The sequence below is a fragment of the Sander vitreus genome, chromosome 1 (genome assembly GCF_031162955.1).
Source record: "Sander vitreus isolate 19-12246 chromosome 1, sanVit1, whole genome shotgun sequence".
Classification (NCBI taxonomy): domain Eukaryota; kingdom Metazoa; phylum Chordata; class Actinopteri; order Perciformes; family Percidae; genus Sander; species Sander vitreus.
This window is the reverse complement of record NC_135855.1, coordinates 27800928-27821603: the sequence shown is the minus strand read 5'-3', so window position 1 is coordinate 27821603 and position 20676 is coordinate 27800928. Positions and strand designations below refer to the sequence as shown.

The 20676-nt window shown below is 39.4% G+C and overlaps 2 protein-coding genes across 5 annotated transcripts; one reads left to right on the top strand and one right to left on the bottom strand.

Annotated features, from left to right (window-relative positions):
- Positions 1 to 188: 188 nt before the first annotated feature.
- Positions 189 to 9101, top strand: LOC144518584 (saccharopine dehydrogenase-like oxidoreductase). Its single transcript, XM_078251371.1, has 12 exons — positions 189 to 472; positions 1601 to 1713; positions 3203 to 3283; positions 3949 to 4078; positions 4253 to 4302; positions 4489 to 4619; positions 5734 to 5851; positions 6431 to 6550; positions 6649 to 6705; positions 6850 to 6961; positions 7232 to 7313; positions 7708 to 9101. Exons 1-12 carry the CDS (start codon positions 274 to 276, stop codon positions 7796 to 7798), a joined length of 1284 nt encoding a protein of 427 aa, XP_078107497.1. The 5' UTR covers positions 189 to 273; the 3' UTR covers positions 7799 to 9101.
- A 1348-nt stretch (positions 9102 to 10449) lies between these two features.
- On the bottom strand, positions 10450 to 20604 carry gcfc2 (GC-rich sequence DNA-binding factor 2). 4 transcript variants are annotated; one of them, XM_078251326.1, is made up of 18 exons: positions 20188 to 20604; positions 19789 to 19890; positions 18649 to 18822; positions 17491 to 17736; positions 17159 to 17259; positions 16739 to 16893; positions 16331 to 16514; positions 15718 to 15841; positions 15531 to 15573; positions 14975 to 15072; positions 14470 to 14669; positions 14212 to 14356; positions 13801 to 13922; positions 13496 to 13572; positions 11823 to 11889; positions 11557 to 11703; positions 11324 to 11460; positions 10450 to 10914 (listed from the first exon to the last, which is right to left on the bottom strand). In XM_078251326.1, exons 1-18 carry the CDS (start codon positions 20507 to 20509, stop codon positions 10782 to 10784), a joined length of 2577 nt encoding a protein of 858 aa, XP_078107452.1. In that variant the 5' UTR covers positions 20510 to 20604; the 3' UTR covers positions 10450 to 10781. The 4 variants fall into 4 exon arrangements, with proteins under 4 accessions (XP_078107452.1, XP_078107445.1, XP_078107437.1 ...); XM_078251319.1 differs by having other exon boundaries at positions 17491 to 17739; positions 18649 to 18819; XM_078251311.1 differs by having other exon boundaries at positions 17491 to 17739; positions 20188 to 20603.
- Between the last annotated feature and the right edge of the window lie 72 nt (positions 20605 to 20676).

Sequence of the window (20676 nt, the reverse complement as noted above, 5' to 3'; positions counted from 1 at the left end):
GTCATGCTATACAAATAAATAAATAACTGACATCTCTATTACTAGGAATATAGAAATTGCTTAAAAATACACACTTAACGCAACACAATTTCTGTACATGTAATTGTTCAGGTACCTAAAAAAAAAAACTACCGCTTTTTAAAATACCTGTTAGCATGTTAGCATAATGTTGCTACGGAAGTAGATAAAAAAGCGCTGTCAAAACAGCACGCAGTCAGTGTTCTCCACTGTCAGTCTGTGAGGTGGAGGTAGCGTAGCTTATTTGCAGTCACTATGGCGCGTGTTGAAACATCATCTAGTAGGCCATACCACCTGGTTATCTTCGGAGCCTCTGGGTTTACGGGACAGTTTGTGGTGGAGGAGGTGGCCCGGACCGTGTCCGAGGGTCCGAAAGGGAACCTGAAGTGGGCCGTGGCAGGCAGGAGCAAGCAGAAGCTGGAAAAAGTTCTGGAGCAGGCCGCCGGAGTTCTCGGTACGTATCTGAACAATCCCATTAGCTGCCACAGGGATAGCTTCTCAGTTAATCCGTTCAACTGATGTAGTGTCAAATGCATGCACATTGTCGTTGGTGAGCCGAGCTGCGAGTTGAATCTGATTTTACAAAAATACTGTATTTCTTAGGCCAAGGGAAATTGCATAACGCAGATTCAGGATGACTAATCTTTTGCTCGCTGATAATGATTAGTTTAACATGACTTTGATCCTAAACTCTGACCGGGTACTCTTAAAGTACAAGCGAGGTTGCAAAAAAAGTTAACATTTAATTTAAGCTATTATTATTATTATTATTATTATTATTATTATTATTATTATTATTAAGGGTCGCAATTAATAATGCAGTTACACCGACTAACGATAATTATTCAATCAATCCTTTACTCTTTTAAATTATTTAAAATTGTGTGTTCACAGGGATGTATGTCTTCATTTGCTTAACCCTTGTGCCTCACTTTAATAAAAAAGTTCCCCTGGTGTCATTAGAGGATAAAGATGTATGCCTGAAAAAACTGCCATAAAAATATTATTCATAAAATGAGTTATTTTCTGTATACTAAATGCTAAGTGGTGGGGGGGGTTATTTTTATTTTTTCCCTTTCATGATAGTAATGCAAGTTTCCAGAGGATTAGATAGTTATGCTGCTCCTCAGGGAGTGTACAACAGCTGATGGAACAAACCTGCTCACTGTACAATCCCCACTGATGACAGCACACACACAGCCTGACAAGTTCACTAGTCCAGTCAATCGGTAAACACTGAAAATTGAAGCGTGTCTGTTCAAACAGAAATTTGCCTTTTGTCCCACAACCCCCAAAACGTCAGTGGCACATTTAAAATGGCTTATATAGCCTAGTTTTGCAAGTTTTTCCTTTTTAGGCCATTTATGTGTAGCACATAAAGAAGTTTCATCCAACAGACATCATCTGTGTTTTCTTAGCCTATGTGTTGTTCCTCCTTTTATTTACAGTGTACTCATTTTTTACACAGATATACAGTACTTGCATACACACACACACACCTGGGAATCATAAATATTTTAATTATGTGAACTATGAAGACTGATGTTTGTGTGTGTGTGTCTGTGTGCACGTGCGTGTGCAGGTAAGCCTGAGTTGAGGTCAGAGGTGGACATTATCGTGGCAGATGTAGAAGAACCAGACTCCCTGGCAGCCATGTGCAAACAGGCTGTGATTGTTCTCAACTGTGTGGGGCCTGTAAGTAGACAATTCCAAAGAAATGTACGATGAATCTATGATTACTTGTCTTTTAACACAGAAAACTTGCTCCATCTCATGATACTCATGAGATATTTTTTCCTCACATAATCTCACTACATAGCATGTTGGCATCTTCTTTTGGCATCAGTGTAGCTCAACAGTATCCCAGTTTCTCTCTCTCTCTCTCTCTCTCTCTCTCTCTACTCACTCACTCACACACAGAGCAACCTTCATTTACACAATGGAGGCTACTGACTTACAGCAAACAATAAATCGTATTGTCTTAAAGTCAGAATGAAAAGTAGGTTTCCAGCACTTCTTCGAGTCCTATACATCATTCAGGTTCTTGTTTCAAACCAAACAGTTTCTTCCAGTGCAGTAACCATTACACACACAACAGCATCTTGCCAGCTTGGTTAAAATGGAGGCACACAGTTGAAGCCAAAAGAAGGTGGACCATCTTGTCTTTTTTTTTTTTTTTTTTTTTTATAAAGTTTGAGTGTTTTTAGCTTTACAATACAAAGCCACTCATCTTTTCCTGTATTTGTACAAATGTAATACATCTGGTATTACCAAGGTGAAAGACCACATAGTATTCTGTAAATAACTCATCGTACGTGATATTCTCGAAGGAATAGGGAATTTCACATGGGAAGAATGTACCTTGCTCTGCCAGTTGGCCTGTTTAGTATAACTTGAGTCAGCTGTGTATCCAAAATCAAATCAAATGAAGATTACTTTTAAAGACCACAAACAAAAAGTCGATTCATAAGAATCACTTGAATCCTATGACTTGATGTGTAATACTGAACATGTACTGTATATCTGAAATACATAACAGCACAATGAACAAGTAGAACAGGATTTGCCTTGAGAGCTGGATTCTGCAGCTTGTTGCTGCACTGGTAACATTGGGATGCCTGTGTGGATCGTGATCGGGGGGGGGGGATATGGTGAGCATATAGATACTGGCACTTTGTGGTAGAAAAAAAGAAAGTATGAAGAAATATTTGGTTTCGTAACCAAAGGGTCCTCTTAAAACCTTTACACTTGGGTGTGTGTGGAGGATTAGGTTGTTTCAGGTAGTAATGATAAGCAGAAAGACCTTGAGATGTCCAGTTGCCCTGTGATATGCAAGAGAAGAAACGGGTTTTGATCGTTTTATGACGTGGTTACCCAAGACATTATAGATATTTAAGATTTAGTAAAATGTCTTTTAAGATCTTGGTATGACGTTGTTGATGCATGCGGTACCAATTGCTTCTCTGATATCACATTTGTGTTGAATAAACATTGTCAAATAAGTCAACGCAGGCGGAATCGAGTTAGAGAGTTAGAGAGAGAGAGAGAGAGAGAGATCCCTCTCCAGACTAACACAGGGATTAGCAGTAATGGGAACTATATTTGATGGGGAATCGGCCATTGGAACATGGAGAAATTCCAACCGTGCATAATTTAATTTGTGTGTGTATCTCTGTGTGTGTAGTACAGGTTCTATGGCGAGCCAATGGTCAAAGCCTGTGTGGAGAATGGAGCCCATCATATTGACATTAGTGGAGAGCCTCAGGTATGCCCACAGTGCTGTATCCATTAACTTCTCTTTAATCATTAAATCTACCTTAAGAGCATTAAGGTGGCTGCCCTTTAATTAAACCTGTGTTGTCCTGTGTTTAATGGTTTTTATCCTTTCCTTTCCTTTGACCTAAATCTTACACTTAGGAACACGATAGATGCTTCTAATTTGATAATGCATGTTAATTAAAGCTGACAGAATGTTGCCCTCCTATCCTTTTATCAACATGTTTTCCTGTCTCAAAGACCCTGAACTCCTCTAAACTCAAACATATATAATATATATTTAAAAACTTAAACGGTATAGATGAAATGCATTGAAGTTACTGATCTCTCTACACTAGTCAATCAAATTGCTAAGTAAGAATTGAAATCCTCTCTCTACCTGCATGTTGTCAGTGGACGTTGCATGGATCTTTTCCTACAGATGTCCTAACCTTCAGCTTGTTTGTTTGAATCAAATGGGAGACGTGCTGTGTTTCATGCTGTAGCCAGTTAGACAAAATAATCTCTCACTTGGCTGCATGACAGCGGTTTCCCGTCGCTGTAAAGATGGCGGCCGGTGGAATGCAGCATGTATCACTGAAACAGTCTGCACTCTGACAACCTAACTTAAGGTGTATTTGTGTTTTGAATGCGTTTCTGTCTGGCTGTATGCAGTTTCTGGAGAGCATGCAGTTGAACTACAACAGCCAGGCAGCTGACAAAGGTGTGTACATCATAGGGAGCTGTGGATTCGACTCCATACCTGCGGACATGGGAGTCCTCTACACCAGGGACCAGTTTAAGGGTATGCACACACTGACATGCACAAAACACACCGATGCATTAAATATGAACCCCCCCCCCCCGACACTGATATGCAGTGGTCATTCCACTCCCTTTCTTTCTGTTACTATTTATGATTTTTTTTCAATTTCATATTAGCCTCTGCCAAAACATGGCATGTGTGTTTTATCCTCAGGTACGCTGACTGCAGTGGAGAGCTTCCTGACTATCAGCTCAGGAGAGGATGTATGTACTACTAATTACCCATAAGTCCAAGCAGTGGACCAGCTTGTTTTCCCCATTTCTGAACACTCATTTCTTATATTTATGTGGTATCACATATTTGTCTCCTTTTCTCAAATGTGTCTTGTTTTTTTTTTTTTCTCCACATTTTCTCCCTTCATGTATGTCTCTCTAATCTTCCTCTATCAGGGAGGATGTATCCATGATGGCACGTGGCAGTCAGCCATCTATGGTTTTTCCGACAGCCAGAAGCTCCAGAGTCTCAGGAGGAAGTTTAATCACAAACCTCTCCCTACTGTTGGCTCTAAGCTTAGACGCAGGTATGTAGAGTAAAAAAGGCCTTTTTAGCAAAAATGTTTCAAATTCAATCAAATCCTTTACTGTTTCTTAATGGCACGTACACCGCCAGATACCTTCTTGAATTGCTAACAATGTTGAGATAAAGTTTGGAACATACTTTTGCACAGAAACGAGGACTGGATTTTGTCTCCCATATCTTACACTGGGATCCTGTTAGGAATAAAGGATCTTTAAAACCATGTAGTGGCAACACTGTTTCTAAACGACCTCAAACATATCGTTGGTATTTTGGTTACAATTTCTTGTTACTTATCAGCCGGCATGTACGCTGATTAGAGCCCGACCGATATATCGGCGGGCCGATATCAGGCATTTTCCAAACTATCGGTATCTGCATTTATAATGGCCGATAAATGATTTTTTATTTTGATTTTTTTTATTGATTGAAAATGATTATTTATCAGAATCATTGATTCTGATAAACTAATATTTAAAAAATAAAATAAAAATGGATGAAACACCCTTCAACCATGTTATGATTGTTGGCGTTGCATAGTTTGTCCACCAGAGGGCGCTCTACAACATCCCTGTTGGCAACACTCGTGTTTAACCCTTTAAGTTTCATATCTTAAGTTTGTATTTGTATACATTTTATTCATCATTATTTAATATATTTTGATGTTCCTCTGTTCTGTTGTGACAATAAAACAAACAAGTTTATTTTTAAACTGCATTATCATATTATTTTAGTGAGGACTCATAAATAACTACAAATAACTGTTAGGGAATTTTTGTTTTTGTATATATATCGGCCGATATATCGGAATATCGGATTTTTAAATCACCAAATATTTGTATCGATATCGGCCTTAAAAATCCTTTATCGGTCGGGCTCTAACGCTGATACGATGCATATATGATCAGATGGTAACGGACAATATCGGTCTGCTGAGAATAGTGCATAATCCCCTTGCCATATTCGTTGACTGTGTCTGGTACAGGGGAAACATTGTTTTGTCTCAGGGTTAAATCCCACAATCCTTCAGTACACACAAGAGCCATATATTACAGGTTGCCCCACACGTTATCACGTCGTTGAAGTGTTTTTCCTCAGCATTGTTTGTGTATTTGTAGGGGAACTTTGTTCTTCAGTAATGAGATCCAGCAGTATACGGTGCCGTTCATGGGCTCAGATCCCTCGGTTGTGAAGAGAACTCAGCGCTTCCTGGTGGACGAGCATCAGGCCAATCCGGTCAGTCTTTAATTTTAGTGTTTTCAATACGCACACTTTCTCTGTGTTAATTTTCCTTTTAATGATTCACTTGTAAAATGAATTCTTAATAAGTTCTTGTAGAGAAGTGTCGTGGAGACTGTAGCAGTGTGTCTAATAATATGTCTAAGTACCACAGATGGGACCAATTATGAATTTAGCTTTTGGGACAAAGCTGGTTTAACTTTGCTGTGTCAGGATTTTCCAATCCGGTAAACATGTTTATATGGAAAAGCTGGGTTTAGTGACAAACGTGCTATCTTTTTCCGAATCTTTATTTTTAGATCTTTTGACGACAATCATTTGACGGTTTATGTCCCTCCCCACTTTTGATGGTGTAACCATTGGTCAAGAAAATCATCCTCACCTGTTATTTTCATTGTTTTGACTGTTTTTATTAGTTCTTACTTATGAGAGTCATGTCAACGGTATGCTGGAACTCTTCAGCAGTGCTGTATTCAGATTAAGATGACACCAACATGGACGCAGCTGCATGTATATTACTGCCACTGCTATGTTTGTCCAGCATAAAATAATTGTTAAAATGATTGTTTACTTTAGGTTCAGTATGGAGCGTATGCAGGAATAGGAGGTATTGGCAACATTATCAAGCTGATGTTTGCTGGCATGATGTTCTGGCTCTTAGTCAAGTTCAGTTTTGGACGCAACCTGCTCATCAAGGTAAACAAACCATAGCATGACATATTCAATTCACATTTCAGGTCAGGGTGAAATGTTCAGGGGCTTATCTCTGTCTGTTGTTTGTACCCACCACTCAGCACCCAGAGTTCTTCTCCTTTGGACTCTTCTCCAAGGCTGGACCAACTAGAAAGCAGGTAAAGTGCCGACTGAACAGAAAATAAGAGGTTCCTACACTCAGGGTTGGTTGTGTTTCATGCATATGCAAAAAAAGAAATCCATTTAGTTTAGGTAGTAATGTATGCTAAGAAGAAGATGCTCTGTGTCCATGTGTGTATTAGATGGAGGCTTCATCCTTCCAGTTTGCTTTCTATGGAGAGGGCTACACAGAGGGACAGGACCCCTCCCAGGGAAAACCTAATGCCAAGATCCGCACACTGGTTCAGGGACCAGGTAACTAATAATCCTAGTATAATACAAGGTTTTGTACTTGATGTAACAACTAGATACTTGGGTTTCCCTCACAAAACAGTTGGAAATATTTGAAACCCTCCATGAACGCAGGAACAAAACGTGAAAACGGCTCTCGAGTAATCAACCATGTTGGTTGTATTCAATACCTGTTTCTATCCAGGCTGGGTAATGAGGCAAATTAGCCCAGGTACCCAGTCTCTTCCTTGCTGTGTCTAATGGCTATTTAATTGTCTTTCTGTTATTACTCAGAGTGTGGATATGTGGCCACGCCCATCGCCATGGTGCAGGCTGCTCTAACAATCCTCAATGAACCCACAGCCTTGCCCAAGACGTGAGTTATTTTCACAACCCAAATCTACTGCCTGACCTGGAAAGAACTTCACACACAAATACAGAACACAACATGAACTATATCATTTGTCACTATGCACAATTTCTTTGCCACTCCAAAGCCAATCTCTACTTATTGGTACAATTATCCCAAATGAGCCAATGTGGGACTTGATAGCTAAAAACAGAAGATTGTGGTACTGTGAAATGAAATAACGGCATAAAAGTTCTCAGTTCAACTCAGCAGAGTTTTTATCATAACGTTTAATAATGCACAAGAGAAAGTATTTATTTAATATTTTTGTTGTTAAACATCCATTGCATGTCATGAATGTCACTTGATAAAATTCCTAAGACTTGGGTATGAAATTATAACTTTTATCCTTCATTTCCAGGGGAGGAGTTTATACTCCAGGAGCTGCTTTTGCAAAAACCACACTGACGGACCGCCTCAACAAACACGGCATCCAGTTCTCTGTCGTCTAAAGTTTAACCCCTTACCTGATGCCATACTCCAGGTTTTTCTCAGCACTTACTCATTAATATGCATTATAACCGGGACGTTTCCAACTTTTGAAGAGAGCTATTTCATTGCGAGATCCTTGACTAGAGATGAAGTGCACTTTCAGATTACATTCTAACACCATTTTTGATTGTACTTTTTGCATTTATCTTTTTCATTTGTTCATAAACTTGCTTGTCTACCTTCGGCTTGAATGTACTATTAACCCTCTGCTTGTTAGAGAAATGGCACATCTGCAGCAGAATTTCCCAGCCAAGGACCGTAAAAACCAGTTAAGTGTAAATGGGTTTAACATGGCCTCCCATTAACAGAATTTTGATTGATTCACTTTATGTAATTCTAAGTCATATTTGTACCTAATTGGACAGAAATGGTTTATAAAAGTCTCTCTACCACTGTGCACAATCAGGCGAGAGAGAGAGAAGAGCAAGAGAAAACGTGTAGAATGCACTTTTATCATACCAAAGAGTGGTTGGTGGAATTTTGCACAGAAATTAAATTATGATCTAACAGTGTATTTATCACACTGCCACACCTTCGTGATGCAGCGTATATGGTAATTACCTACACAGGAATGGATAGCTAGACAACAAGTCGCACGTTCTCTTGACGACCTGTTATGAAATAGCAATAGTATAGCAGGCTGATGGCTTCATAGTATCCTGGACAATATTACTCCTGGCAGGATTGAAGATTAGTAAAGTAATTTGAAATCAGCGATACAGATGTAGCAAACTATTTAAAAACGGTCAGTAACTGCAAGAAAACTTCTACAATCTTTATAAGTGTTGTCCTTGTGACATACAGTAGCTTCGTGTGTGTGTGTGTACGTGCACGTGTACTTACATGCTTGCTGTCCCTGGCAAGTTGGCTAAAAGTCCTGATTGCTTTGTTTTTGAGAGTTAATAGTTTGACTATCACTAAACCATCCTACTGTCTTGAATCTTTTTCTTTGTAGCTGATTGTTGCAACAATTCACCTGTAGCCTCGTAAGAAAATGCATCCAGTTGTTCGTGCACAAAACTGTGTGAGTTACTCGATGTGACTGAACCAATCCTCTCTGCTGTTTTGTTAACAAGCGTGTTTTTTGAAGAAGTTTGTTGCTCCTCTGGACTGGAATTGTTTTTTTCGCCACAAAGTGATAATGTTGATTTCAGTCCTTGGTTTTTCTCATTGAGCATTATGTGCATGTGACAAATGTTTTGGGTTTTGCTGTGCTTTGTTGTATGGGCCTCATAAATAAAACCAACTCTAATAGAAAAAAAAGTCATGCATCTTTCTTACACTGATTTATGGAAACGTGTCAGCCATGCGCATAATGCATTTACTGCTTAGTAACTTTGTGGTGGGCCTCCCAGCAAATGTATGGGCGGTTTGACTCATTTGTCATGGAACCAAAGAGGTGTTGGCTTCAGAAAACTTTCTCCTAAGCCTGGCTGTTTGTGAGATAATTAACTGTTTAGGACTACCAGCACAGCTGTACTGTATATGTACAGCTTTGAACATGGTGATGGCCTCGCTACCCTGTTGGCATACTCGTGGCTTCTGGTGTGGGTCGGCGGGCCCATGTTCCAGAGCTGTATCGGTATGGAACCTTACATTGCAGTGGTCCACTTTTTGATCCTCATAAGGTAAATGTTTAAATAGGTTTTCTACAGTCTTAAAGTCAGACCTGTGAGAATAAGTCATTTTGTGCTGTTTCCATTTCCGGGTTCTGGTGTGTCTTCTTTTTGATCGTTTTACTTAAGTTGCTAGACGCCAGACAAAGCAAACTTTTATTTGGTTTATTGCCACACTGCATGCTTTTTTTTTCTGCTACTTCTCAGTTGTGTGTTCTCTGAAGTGGCCCGTTCCAGGAGAGAGGGAGGGGAAGAGGTGACAAGAGGAAGAGAAAAGCCTTAATATTTTGGTTTACCTGGCTTTTTTTTGTTTTGTTTTTTTGTTGGTCAATTATCTACCCTTACTGATCACTGAAAGTTTGAAAAAAAACAAATGAATGTTTCTGGTATTGTTACAGCTCTCATTGTGTATCTGGGAATGTTCTGTGGGCTCGTCCAACCCTTACTTTACCTGCACAGGCCTGTGTCAGAGAGCCCTAATCTGCAGGTTTAATAGGCAGAAATAACTTTTAAACTTATGTACAGTGAAACAATAATTCCCCTGACCAATCGTCTGTTAGACATCAGCTCTGACTTTGCATTTGGTGATGGAAATACCTCAATCAGGAGCGAAATGCAGTTGTAAACAAGCCTCCGCCCATGTAACTGGAAATGTCTTTGATGGTGTTTGTGTGTTATTATTATTAACCGCGATATCCTATTCTTTGATGCAAATAACGCCACCTCGTCTCTGACTATGCCATTAGAGTTGACCTAAATAAGATACTGGTTCATACTGCTTTTTCTTAACCTAAAAGAGCTGGGTTCCATGGTGACAGCTGCTATAACCATTTGACTTGTATATTAAAGCAGTCTAACATTTAAAAAAAAAAAAAAAAAAAGTTGCTCTGCCATCAACTTGTTTTCAAAGTGAGATTATACAAGTATTTACAAGTCATCTTGGACATAACCTTTGACATAAAAGAAGTATAATCTAAATAAAACTAGATATGAACTAAATTCAAATATTTATTCATAAAAAATACAAGTATCTCCTGTACAAAACAGACAGCAAATTGTTCATGACTAGTTTTTCTTGGCGGTTTCCTTTAGTAATTTGTAACCCATCTTTCTTGGCCCATAATTTATGCGCCACCTCACACGCACCATTGTACTGTATATGCTATCCATCATAATTGCCCTCATGGCTCTTCTCATATTTGATCTAGTTCACAAGGCAGATGCCACTCAGTTCCTCTCCTGCTGTCAATGTCTGACAATTGCTTTCAAAATGACAGTGTACTATGTTTGCTGTTTGATCCACCTTCCATTCCACAGCATTTGTTGTTCATACAGTCTCTTGGTTCAGCAGTTGGTGAGAGTAGATGACCTCTTCATAGTGGTATTTCTCTGCTATTGCCATGATGGAGTCATTGCACCTGAGTCTACTCAAAATCTGTAGCACTTCCACCACAGAGGACCTACAGTGCAGGGACATACAAGAGTGGATTAGTGTTATTATAAATGTATGGAGAGAAGTCATGATATCGGCATTATTATTTATTGAGATAACCACTAAGTAATCATGTCACATTTTGTCACTAAATGTGCAGACATTATAGGACGGGGCAATAGGGAGACAACTTTTATGTCCAACTGCTGATGCCTCATCACGTAACCACAAACATACAGCCTTTTCAATAAATACAAGTATTAAATAAAAAGATTTAAAATAAATGTATTTATTTATTTGGCAGTTGCGTAATGTGAACTTAATGACATTACATTAAGACATAAGACTATTTTTTTTTTTTCCATTTCACTGTGACTAAGTTGACCTGACAGTAATTCCCAAAACGTACTTACGGAAACAGGTGTCGTTTTTATTACCTAGTGTTTGGATCTTCAGGAGGCTGCTGTTTGCAGATGGTATGAACTTTCTGAACTAGGTGGTTTCTGAAATTCTGGAGCTGAGGCAAACAGGCGTTCTCTCCTTTGAACCAAGAGAGCGGCAGACTGTCTGCTATCTGGAGAAAGAGAGAGGCAGGGTGAGGTTAAGCATAAAGAATGCGCAGACACCAAAAATACACACATTCCACATTAAAAATTATAGATTTAAACACCTTTCTGCATGCATGGACAGCATTGTTGTACAGTGTCTGACTGCACACGGTGATCATCAGGTATCGGTTCAGCAGTTTGTCCAACATCAGTTCCTTTAATACAAACTCGGGAAGCAGCAAATCCCATTTTCCCATGTTACCTAGTAGCTAATATAAACACAACACAACAATGATTACTGAATGTAACTCCCCACTTGAAGAGACTGAGAAAACAGGGTTTTTTTTTGTTTTTTTTTAAAAAAAAAAAGCATTTGTTAGAGCAGTACTTTTACGGCCGTCCAGAACTGTTGATCTCTGAAGCGACACTGAGGAGACGACCTGTCTTCTAGGAACCTGGTTAGAAAAACAAACACCATAAATAATAGATTGTAATTTGACACCATTTTGATTGACTTGATCTTTAAACAATACATCAAAGTTAAAGGTTACTGATTGACAATTGTATCTATTGATTAAGCAGAAAGATGTCATTTTAGTGTTTACTGTATGCTGGGAAAAGAAGAGACTTCTTTGGTGAAACCAGGGGAAAAGTGTGTTAAGAGCATGGGCTACTGGTTAGAGAATGGGTAAAGTCATACCTGCTTTCTCTTTGCCATTTAATCAGTGGTTGCCAACCTTTTTGGTCTGAAGTGCCCCCACAGCCCTGTTAGATCAACTCACCTACCTTTTTATCGATTCCCAATGTACAGTTGTGTTCAAAATAATAGCAGTCCAACATCACTAACCTCATAAATCAATTTTTTTGGTAGAAGTAACCCAGTAATGCAGAGGAATTGTGGAATGTAGTTCAATGGTCCTGGGCTGGAATACCTGTTCACAGGTGCCAGAAGTTGGTCGACTCCATGCAACACAGATGTGAAGCAGTTCTCAGAAATAATAGTTATGCAACTAAATATTAGTGCAGTGATTCAAAGTAAAGCAAACCCTTGAGACACTTTTCAGTTTATACAGTAAATGTTTGAGTGAACAGCCTAATATTCCTTTTTCTTCACTTTCTGTAAAGGTATAACACAAACTTGATCAGTTTTGGTCATGTTTTGATTTGGAATTGAATGTGCAGTGTTCCCAATGCATTGATATTATGGAATTAAAAGCTATTCTAAGGATTTTGAGCATTATTCACTTTTTTTAAACACACTGCTATTATTCTGAACACAACTGTATGTTCCAAATTTATTTAACACTATTCATTATATAATAGTGGATATTGTTAATTTGTTTTTATACTGTCAATATTTAGATTGCTGAATGGTTGAACCGTTTATCCATGACTTGTAGCTAATGTTTTGCACTGTTTATTCAGTAGGCCTACTTTTAGCTTATCCCTTCAGCCGCTTATGCAATACTTTAAACCTACATCGTGTAATCTTTTGAGTTGATTCTTAGCAAAAAACCTTTTGTTCTTTCACAAATATGTACTCATTCATGTGTAATTACTTCCACCAACTAATCAAAGTATTCTCAGCGTAGAATCTGACATTCAGAATCACTGAATGACGGCAGCCATGTAGCGCCTCCATCTTTAAAATACATTAGCCAAAGAGTGACATACCGCCGCATTTCACATTTCATATTCAGTTGGTTGTCATATACAATTTCACCGCTAGATGGGAGAAATTACACAATGTAGCTTTAAGCTAATTATTTCTACCAGTTATTCATTACTTTTAGTTAAGTACCTGTTTAAACTTCTGTGCTCACTTGCTAACTAGTTTTCTAACACTCTTGCATAACTGAAACATCCAAGAGGTGTTACAGCTGATATAGTCTTTAAATCAAATCATAATTTCAATTAGTTGAGCTGCTCTACAATCTTTCTATGTAGCCCCTGGCAACAGCAGAAATACCCTATGGAGGTACAAGTACCCCTGGTTGGGAATCACAGATTTAAATAAATCACTTAATGTTTAAACTGAAAGAAGCAGCAAAAGAAACTGACTCTTTGGGGTAAAGAGGGATGAAGACATCTTCATCTACGCAGCTCCTCAGTCGGCGGATCACAGCCTCTTTCAATGCCTGCATGGGAGATAAATACACATCGTTAACATGACATTGACATGCACATTATTGTAATTCATACATATTGTATCTTAAAATTTTTCATGTTTGTTTTTTTTTAGATATCAGAGTTTCTAAAATCAATTGGGACTTATTGCTTTAGTGCAACTTTTACATGTTGAAAATGGGCTTAAACAGCAATGCAGGATGAATTTTGTGTTAACTATGTGTAAGTGTTGGCTTTACCTTGACCGGTTTACTCTGCTCTCCTTCAAAGATGGAATAGTCCTCCTTCAGTCTGTGACAGACGTCGGATAGACAGACTGACTGATGGCGAGACATGGGATCCCACACCAGCTCCACATACGCTAAGCAAAGACAGAGCAAAAAAAAAAAAAAAAGGGTGATCTTTCTGTAGTTTGACACATCTGTGGTCTTAAACAGACTGATGTGATTTAAACATGATGAATCACGGACGGATGGAAGAACTGGATGCTAGCCTGCTTTCCATTGTGGATAAGCCCAGTTACTGGAACAGGCAGTGGAAGAGCAGGGAGAAGGGAGACGAGGAACATTGTATTCTTACAACATTTGACCACATTTCACCTATGCTCATTTTATGAGTGGTGGATATGTATAACTGTGTGAATGTGTTACCTGTTATTTTGGGTAGGACAGTCTTTTCAATGATATTAGACAGTGTCTGTCTGTCTGTGTGCTCTAGCTCCTCATGGCCATGACCATGACAAAAGGTCTCCACTGCTGTGAACCACGGTAGGTTTTCAAAGTCACCAATATTGTCCTGAAACACACAAATTAAATTGGACACATAATGTCATAAGTTGTGTTATGGCATCTGTGTGTGTGTATGTACAGTGTGTATGAGCGAGTCTCTGCGTTTGTGTCTGTGTGTACCTTTAGTGGGTTCCACGCCAGTAGCTGATGTCTTATGATGGGGTTCAACAACTTGGGCAGACACAGAGAGATGTAGGCATTGTGGTAAGAGTCAGAGTAAGATCCTCTCCATTCTTCAAAATGGGACAGAATCTTCTTAACATCGCTAAACTCGTCCTGGACGTCAGAAAACACTGTCTGGGACCTCAACAGGATATCAGCTGGAGAGGGGGCAGACAGGGAAGGAAAGAGAGTCAGACAAAAACAACCAAGGGATCACTTTATTCAACCTGGACTTCGGTTTCCCTCGTCTTAGGATATTCTGCAATTTTTAAATCATAAAATGTGAAAGAAACTGTGAAGAGGAGAGGAGAAAAGAGAAAGCTTCAGTTATGTCGAGTACAGACTTGTATTGTAGCGTGGCAAAATGTTACTGTATCACACTTATTAGTGTTAAAGCCGGGTAAAATAAAACCCTGGTGTATAGGTTGAAGCTTTCAGTTGAACAGATTTAATTCCTCCTCACCTATCTTCTTCTGCAGCTGCTCCTCCTCTTCTGCTGAGGGCTGTGTGTCTTCAGGTATATCAAAATCCTCTTCAGCTTTAACAGCAGAGTCTGCCTCACTGCAACATTTCAGACAAATATCATACACACATCTGTGTAGGAGTAGAGTGTAGCACCTATTTCACCTTGTGCATACCTCTCATTTTGTAAGCATTTCTTATTTACTGCATTACAGCAATATTGTTGTTTATGTACAGAATATTTTTTTAAAAAACCAAAGAAGATTTTTGGAAAATGTTATCTTCACCTATCACCTTTGTAGGTGCACCATTGCCGGATATGTGTGTGCATTTATACGATTGGTTCTCTTTCATATTGTTTTTACTCTTTTGAATTATTTTCTGTTTCAAACCTACCCTATTTAAATGGGGTTTGTAATGTGTTTCATGATGACCCTGATGAAGGCCACATGTTCTAGAGTTCTTCTATGTACTATAAGTTTTGACCTCTTTAGATTCCTTTCCCTTCTCCATGCACCTTGGAAGTAGTGCCACTGCCAACTGTTTATTACACTTACCCTTGAGTTTCTGTTCCATTGTCTGAGGTTCCACTCTGACTATCTGTGCCATGTAAAAAAAAAAAAGGATGAAAAAAAATAAAAAATAAATAAAATCCAGTTATTGTCAATATTTCTTCCGGAGACTATTTTGTACATATAACACAAATGCACATAGAAGACACATGGACACACAGATGTTACTCACAGCTGAGCTGCTGCATGCGGTCAGCCTGTTCCTTGATCCTCTGTCGTCTCTGTGCTAACAGCGCATCCATCTGGCCAGACAGCAGAGAGTGCAAATCCAGTTCCAGTGAGTTGATCTCAACAACCTGTCAATCAACAAATTATCCTTAGTCAGCAAATGATCACCATCTGTCTGTGGAAGGGGGAGGGGGGGTTCTGCAGCTTCCAGCTGTTTTACATTTTTGCTCAGTAGTAGAGCTAAAACTATTCCATACAAGCTGCTACTGATTATTATGACAGACAGCTGTAAATGGAAAGAGAGTTAAAACATAAAGACGCGTTTTATGTCAAATTTTCCGTTTTATCATTACATGTGGTATAAATACACCCACTGATCACAATATGACAACCATTCCATCAAATCTGGCTACCAAAACCTGAAGCATGCCAACCAGCTCTCAAACTAAAACTGCAACCTTCTCTCCCAGAAACCCTGCTATCTGTCATACTGTCATCATCTTGGAAAGGCACAAGTTAAGGTTCTATTATATTAACTTGATTCCTTATTTGACATATTTGCTTTTATATGACAGTTAACAGCGGACATTAAGGGAACACATTTACTCATTTCTGACCTTCTCCCGTAGACACTCCACCAGGTTGTGGATAAAGAGGGTCATGGCCCTGTAAAATGTCAGCTGGCTCTCGGAGGAACTTTCCTCCAGAGTTTCCGCAGAGGTTTTAGCACTCTCAACATCGCCCTCCATCCTCCTCAACTCTGCCTGCCGTGCTCTGTGCACCTCCTTCAAGGAGTCTAGTCTAGAGAGAGAGAACAATTAGAACGAGATGTAGAGTGAAGTAAGGAATACACAGGTATATGTTTGATTACAACACATGTACTGCTTGGCAATGGGGAATCATTTCAAAATGTATTAGGACAAATTATATGAACATCACGACATTTCAGACCAATACTTGAATCATGAATTCTATCACTATTATGTCAAATTGATGATGTAGTTTGACATCAAGAGGAAACTTACTTTCCTGTAATCCTTTTCTTGATCATTGAAACACTGATGGGAGGAAGAGTCTTTAGGGATCTGAGCCCTGTTGATCTCTTGTTTTGTTGTCGTCGTCGTCGTCTCTCTCGCCTGCTGCTGTAGCTGTAGCTGCTGGAATCACTGCCAGATGGGCTCTGAGGGGAAGAAAAAATGAGGATAAAGGATGAAAAAGCTGCAGTACTCAGAGGAGTCGTTACACTGATGGAAGACTTGAGTCTTCAGAAAGAGAGACTATTCTGCCATTCGAGAGCACCCAGATTTGCACTAAATGGGACAAGAGTTCAATACAGAAAGAGTGAGACACAGAAAAAGGACACTCGAAAGAGACAGGTAAACGTACAGAAAAATGACGTAAGAAAATATGGGGGAAAAGAGTAAGAGGGCTGCCTCTCTTCCTACCTGATCTCCTGGCCGTCTCTTGACTCCCTTCTCAATTTGTGTCTCCTCCCAAATGTTCTGCTCTTCTCCATCAGTTCCTGAGAGACTTCCATCACTTTCTCCTAGATTACAGAAACATACAAAAAAAGTACACTTCACATCCCCACAATTTGGCGCAAGACAAGCGGAGCTTTTCATGCAGCCAGACGATCATAATGTGATTTTCAAACAGACCATTTTAGTTTAATTCTGTTGCTACAATAGTCTGACAGTTGTACCATTTCACCAGCTTGTGCCAATTCCATGTTTAGCAAGATATCACCAATACAATCATTTCTCCCTGCCTCTTATACCAAGTTTCTCGGCAATCCTCTCCCTAATGCTCTTCAATCTTGGTGCGAACTCGATTCTTCTCTCGTGATCATCTGGCTCATCATCATCATCATCCACTCTGTCTTCTTCATCTTCCCTGCTGTAGTGATCTGGGGTGCTACCGGCGGAACTGTGGCCATCTCTACCCAGGGAAATGAATTCTTTCTGGGCTCGAGTGGCGTGACGCTGCCATCTGGCTGCCTTGATCTCTTCAGCATTAGGGATAACTACTGTCAAGACAAACCAACAGACAAATGAATGCAGGTATACACAAGGAACATGTATGGCAGACAAACACAAATCCACCTGTTGACTGACTGACTGACACACAGACACGCAGGTATATATCAATAAAAAAGCAAGTCAGTAGCAACAGAAAATTGGCTTCTTAACACTGCTGGAAATTATGACAAAATATGTGTACTATGTTTTTCTTACTAGTAGTAATAACAGGACATTCAATACATAGTAAAAAAAAAAATATATATATATATATAATGCTTTTATTTTTTATCTGGTATTCAATAATGAAAAGCTGAAAATTACTTTAAAAATTCCATTCATAAACAATGCATTACAAGTGTCTTAAGGGGGCTACAACAAGGTCTGATAATGCCTCATTTACCCCACTGATAGAGCCAGGTTGTACATATGTTTACATGTCTACACATGGAGGCGGGTTGAGAATGTAGATGTCAGAGTGGAGGGGTTTTTATAAAATGGATATACAGTAGCAATTGGTATAATAGATCATTAAACAGGCTACAGAAAATAAAAAAAATTTGCAGGTAGCAACATTTCCTGGTGTGTGTTTAATACAACTACTCCCTAACATCTGAGCGGAGCTTTTCATCGCTTTGAGCATTTCTGTGTATAGCATAATTAAGTCTTATCACATCTTATATCACCATTGTAACATGTTTATTACACACATTGTATACAGTCACTTCTCCATATCATGCAGCCTAAATGAACAATGTACTAGAACCTGTAACCTCCACACACTGTATGTTGACTTTGTCTTTTCTAAAACCTTTATCATGCACACACCAACAACCATCTGTGGATTTAAAACACATGTAAAACTGTTTTTCTCGCTGATATTCACACATACAGTAGACTCCCACAAAAACACACACCTGGTTTAGTAGCAGAGCGGCTGGAGTCTGAGGCTGAGCTAGCTGAGGGAGACCTGGCATCCCCTTCGTCACTGTTATTGTCATCATCATCGCCATTTTCGTCATCATCATCATCATCATCGTCGTCGTCATCATCATTATGGTGCAGAGCACGTGGTGGGACACCTCCACCTGCTGGGATTGGGAGAGATAAGAGGGAGACATGCCACAAATTTCAAAGTATGATGATGTTGGTAAACATTATCTTATTATTGTCTAGATAATTGGTGAAATAGGATGGCAATCTTAAATACTACTTCAATGATAAAGACTCCTAAAACATTTTCAACAGGTAAGAGTTTTGTATAGGCACCTCTTTGAAAACAAAAGGTTTACACTAGAGCTTCTTTGTCTCTGCTGATATGCTAATGCTTTACCCACCCATTTCCACAAATCACAAGTCTGTCCTCATTTATATAAATGCATAGACTGCATTATTGTAAGCTAGGCTTTAAGGAAAAACTCAGGAGCAGCACAACTCATTTCACATATGTGAAGAAGATTCGGGAGACCTTGATGAATTACACAGAAGCATTTAATGAACACTCAATTGAGGAAAGAATCTAGGCAGGCAGTACAGTCTAACTACGATGTGTTATCGTGTCGTGCTGTCCCAACTCTCTGAAGTTCCTTCTTCCTGAAGGTGTATTTAAAACTTATGCTGGAGGCGTTTAGCTGAACCTTCAAAGTAAAAGATATTGCGGGCACCCAAATATCTCAGCACAGACAAAATGTGTTATGCGTCTACTTTCTCTATAGCCTTGGCAGGATGAGCAGCACTGTCTTATCATACAGCTGCTACATGTCCCGTCTTCCATGGAGACACTGAGTTGAACTACTCCTCTGCCTGAGACAGAGTTATGAGGTTATGTTGGACACTGACCTGAATGACATCTGGGTACCATTGTCTCAACTTACATAGCATGAGTTCATAAGCTGGAAATTCCACCACACTCTGTAGGTGTACTTAATAAGCTGGCTCCTGACATGTATTTAGTATATGTATAATGTATTTTAATGTAGATTTGTGTAGGTAATGCAACATCTATCATAGTGATCTGCTAGTGTGTCATGAGGGTCATGAACCAGTCAAGTACCCACCTGTGCTTAGGTTGGTCTTGGCAGGTGAAGCCTCCTTCCTTCTTACTTGGAACAGTACAGCTTTATCAGAGGACTTCTTCAGTTTAAATGTTGGTTCTTCAGCTAAGACAGTAAAAACAAAATCAGAGATCCATGATTAAAAACTTGCTGTTGAGCCCCTATTGACTCAATATAACGTTACATCTATATTCCTTTTAGTCTTGTTAATACAACACCAATCCTCATTCCTGCTGGCAATTTCAGTCACATATATTTTATATATATATACTTTCTTTTGATTCTTATGTTGCTCTAACGTTTATAACACTTCCCGTTGAGTAACGTTATTAAACGTGTGGCTGGGATCCATCTTTGAAAATATTGACTTCAAAACGCCATATTGACACTTATTTACGTTACCTCCTTTGTCGTCAGAGAAACTGAGGATGGAGTTTGTTTTCGTCTTAAACCCAAAGCTGTCTTTATTCCTCTCTTCTCTTTCTTCTGTAACTTCCAACGTATCGCCGTCTTCTCCGTCACTGCTGTGCGGCTTGGGAGGCGTCGGTTCCTGCTTGGAGCTGCAAGTAATGCCGCGGACCTGGGCCAGTTTGGACGGTTTATTTACCGCAGCTAGAGCTTTCTCATTTTCCTCTCCATCTCCTCTATTCTTCTGATCATCCTCCTCGTCACTGGAGTTCGCTTTTCTCTGCCGAAAGTTCCTCCGAGGCTTTTTATTGAACATTTTTGCTACACTAGTAACTCAACCATGGATGTATTGAACACAACTGGTTTGGTTTGTATTCTGAAACGTGGTACGTCACGTCAGAAAACGCTCGACAAAGTCGCAAAACGTAACGTAAAGCAGCCGCAATGCACTATGGGTTATGTCGTTTGATTGTAGGGGTTAAC

Excerpts from the sequence above, each read along its gene's own strand:
- LOC144518584 (XM_078251371.1), top strand. The coding sequence starts at position 274 with ATGGCGCGTGTTGAAACATCATCTAGTAGGCCATACCACCTGGTTATC. Across the intron at positions 473-1,600 it reads GCAGGCCGCCGGAGTTCTCG|GTAAGCCTGAGTTGAGGTCA; the intron begins GTACGTATCTGA and ends GTGCGTGTGCAG. Across the intron at positions 4,303-4,488 it reads CTATCAGCTCAGGAGAGGAT|GGAGGATGTATCCATGATGG; the intron begins GTATGTACTACT and ends TTCCTCTATCAG.
- gcfc2 (XM_078251311.1), bottom strand. The coding sequence starts at position 20,509 with ATGTTCAATAAAAAGCCTCGGAGGAACTTTCGGCAGAGAAAAGCGAAC. Across the intron at positions 14,357-14,469 it reads TGGCGTGGAACCCACTAAAG|GACAATATTGGTGACTTTGA; the intron begins GTACACACAGAC and ends TGTGTGTTTCAG. Across the intron at positions 10,915-11,323 it reads CCTGAAGATCCAAACACTAG|GTCCTCTGTGGTGGAAGTGC; the intron begins GTAATAAAAACG and ends CCTGCACTGTAG.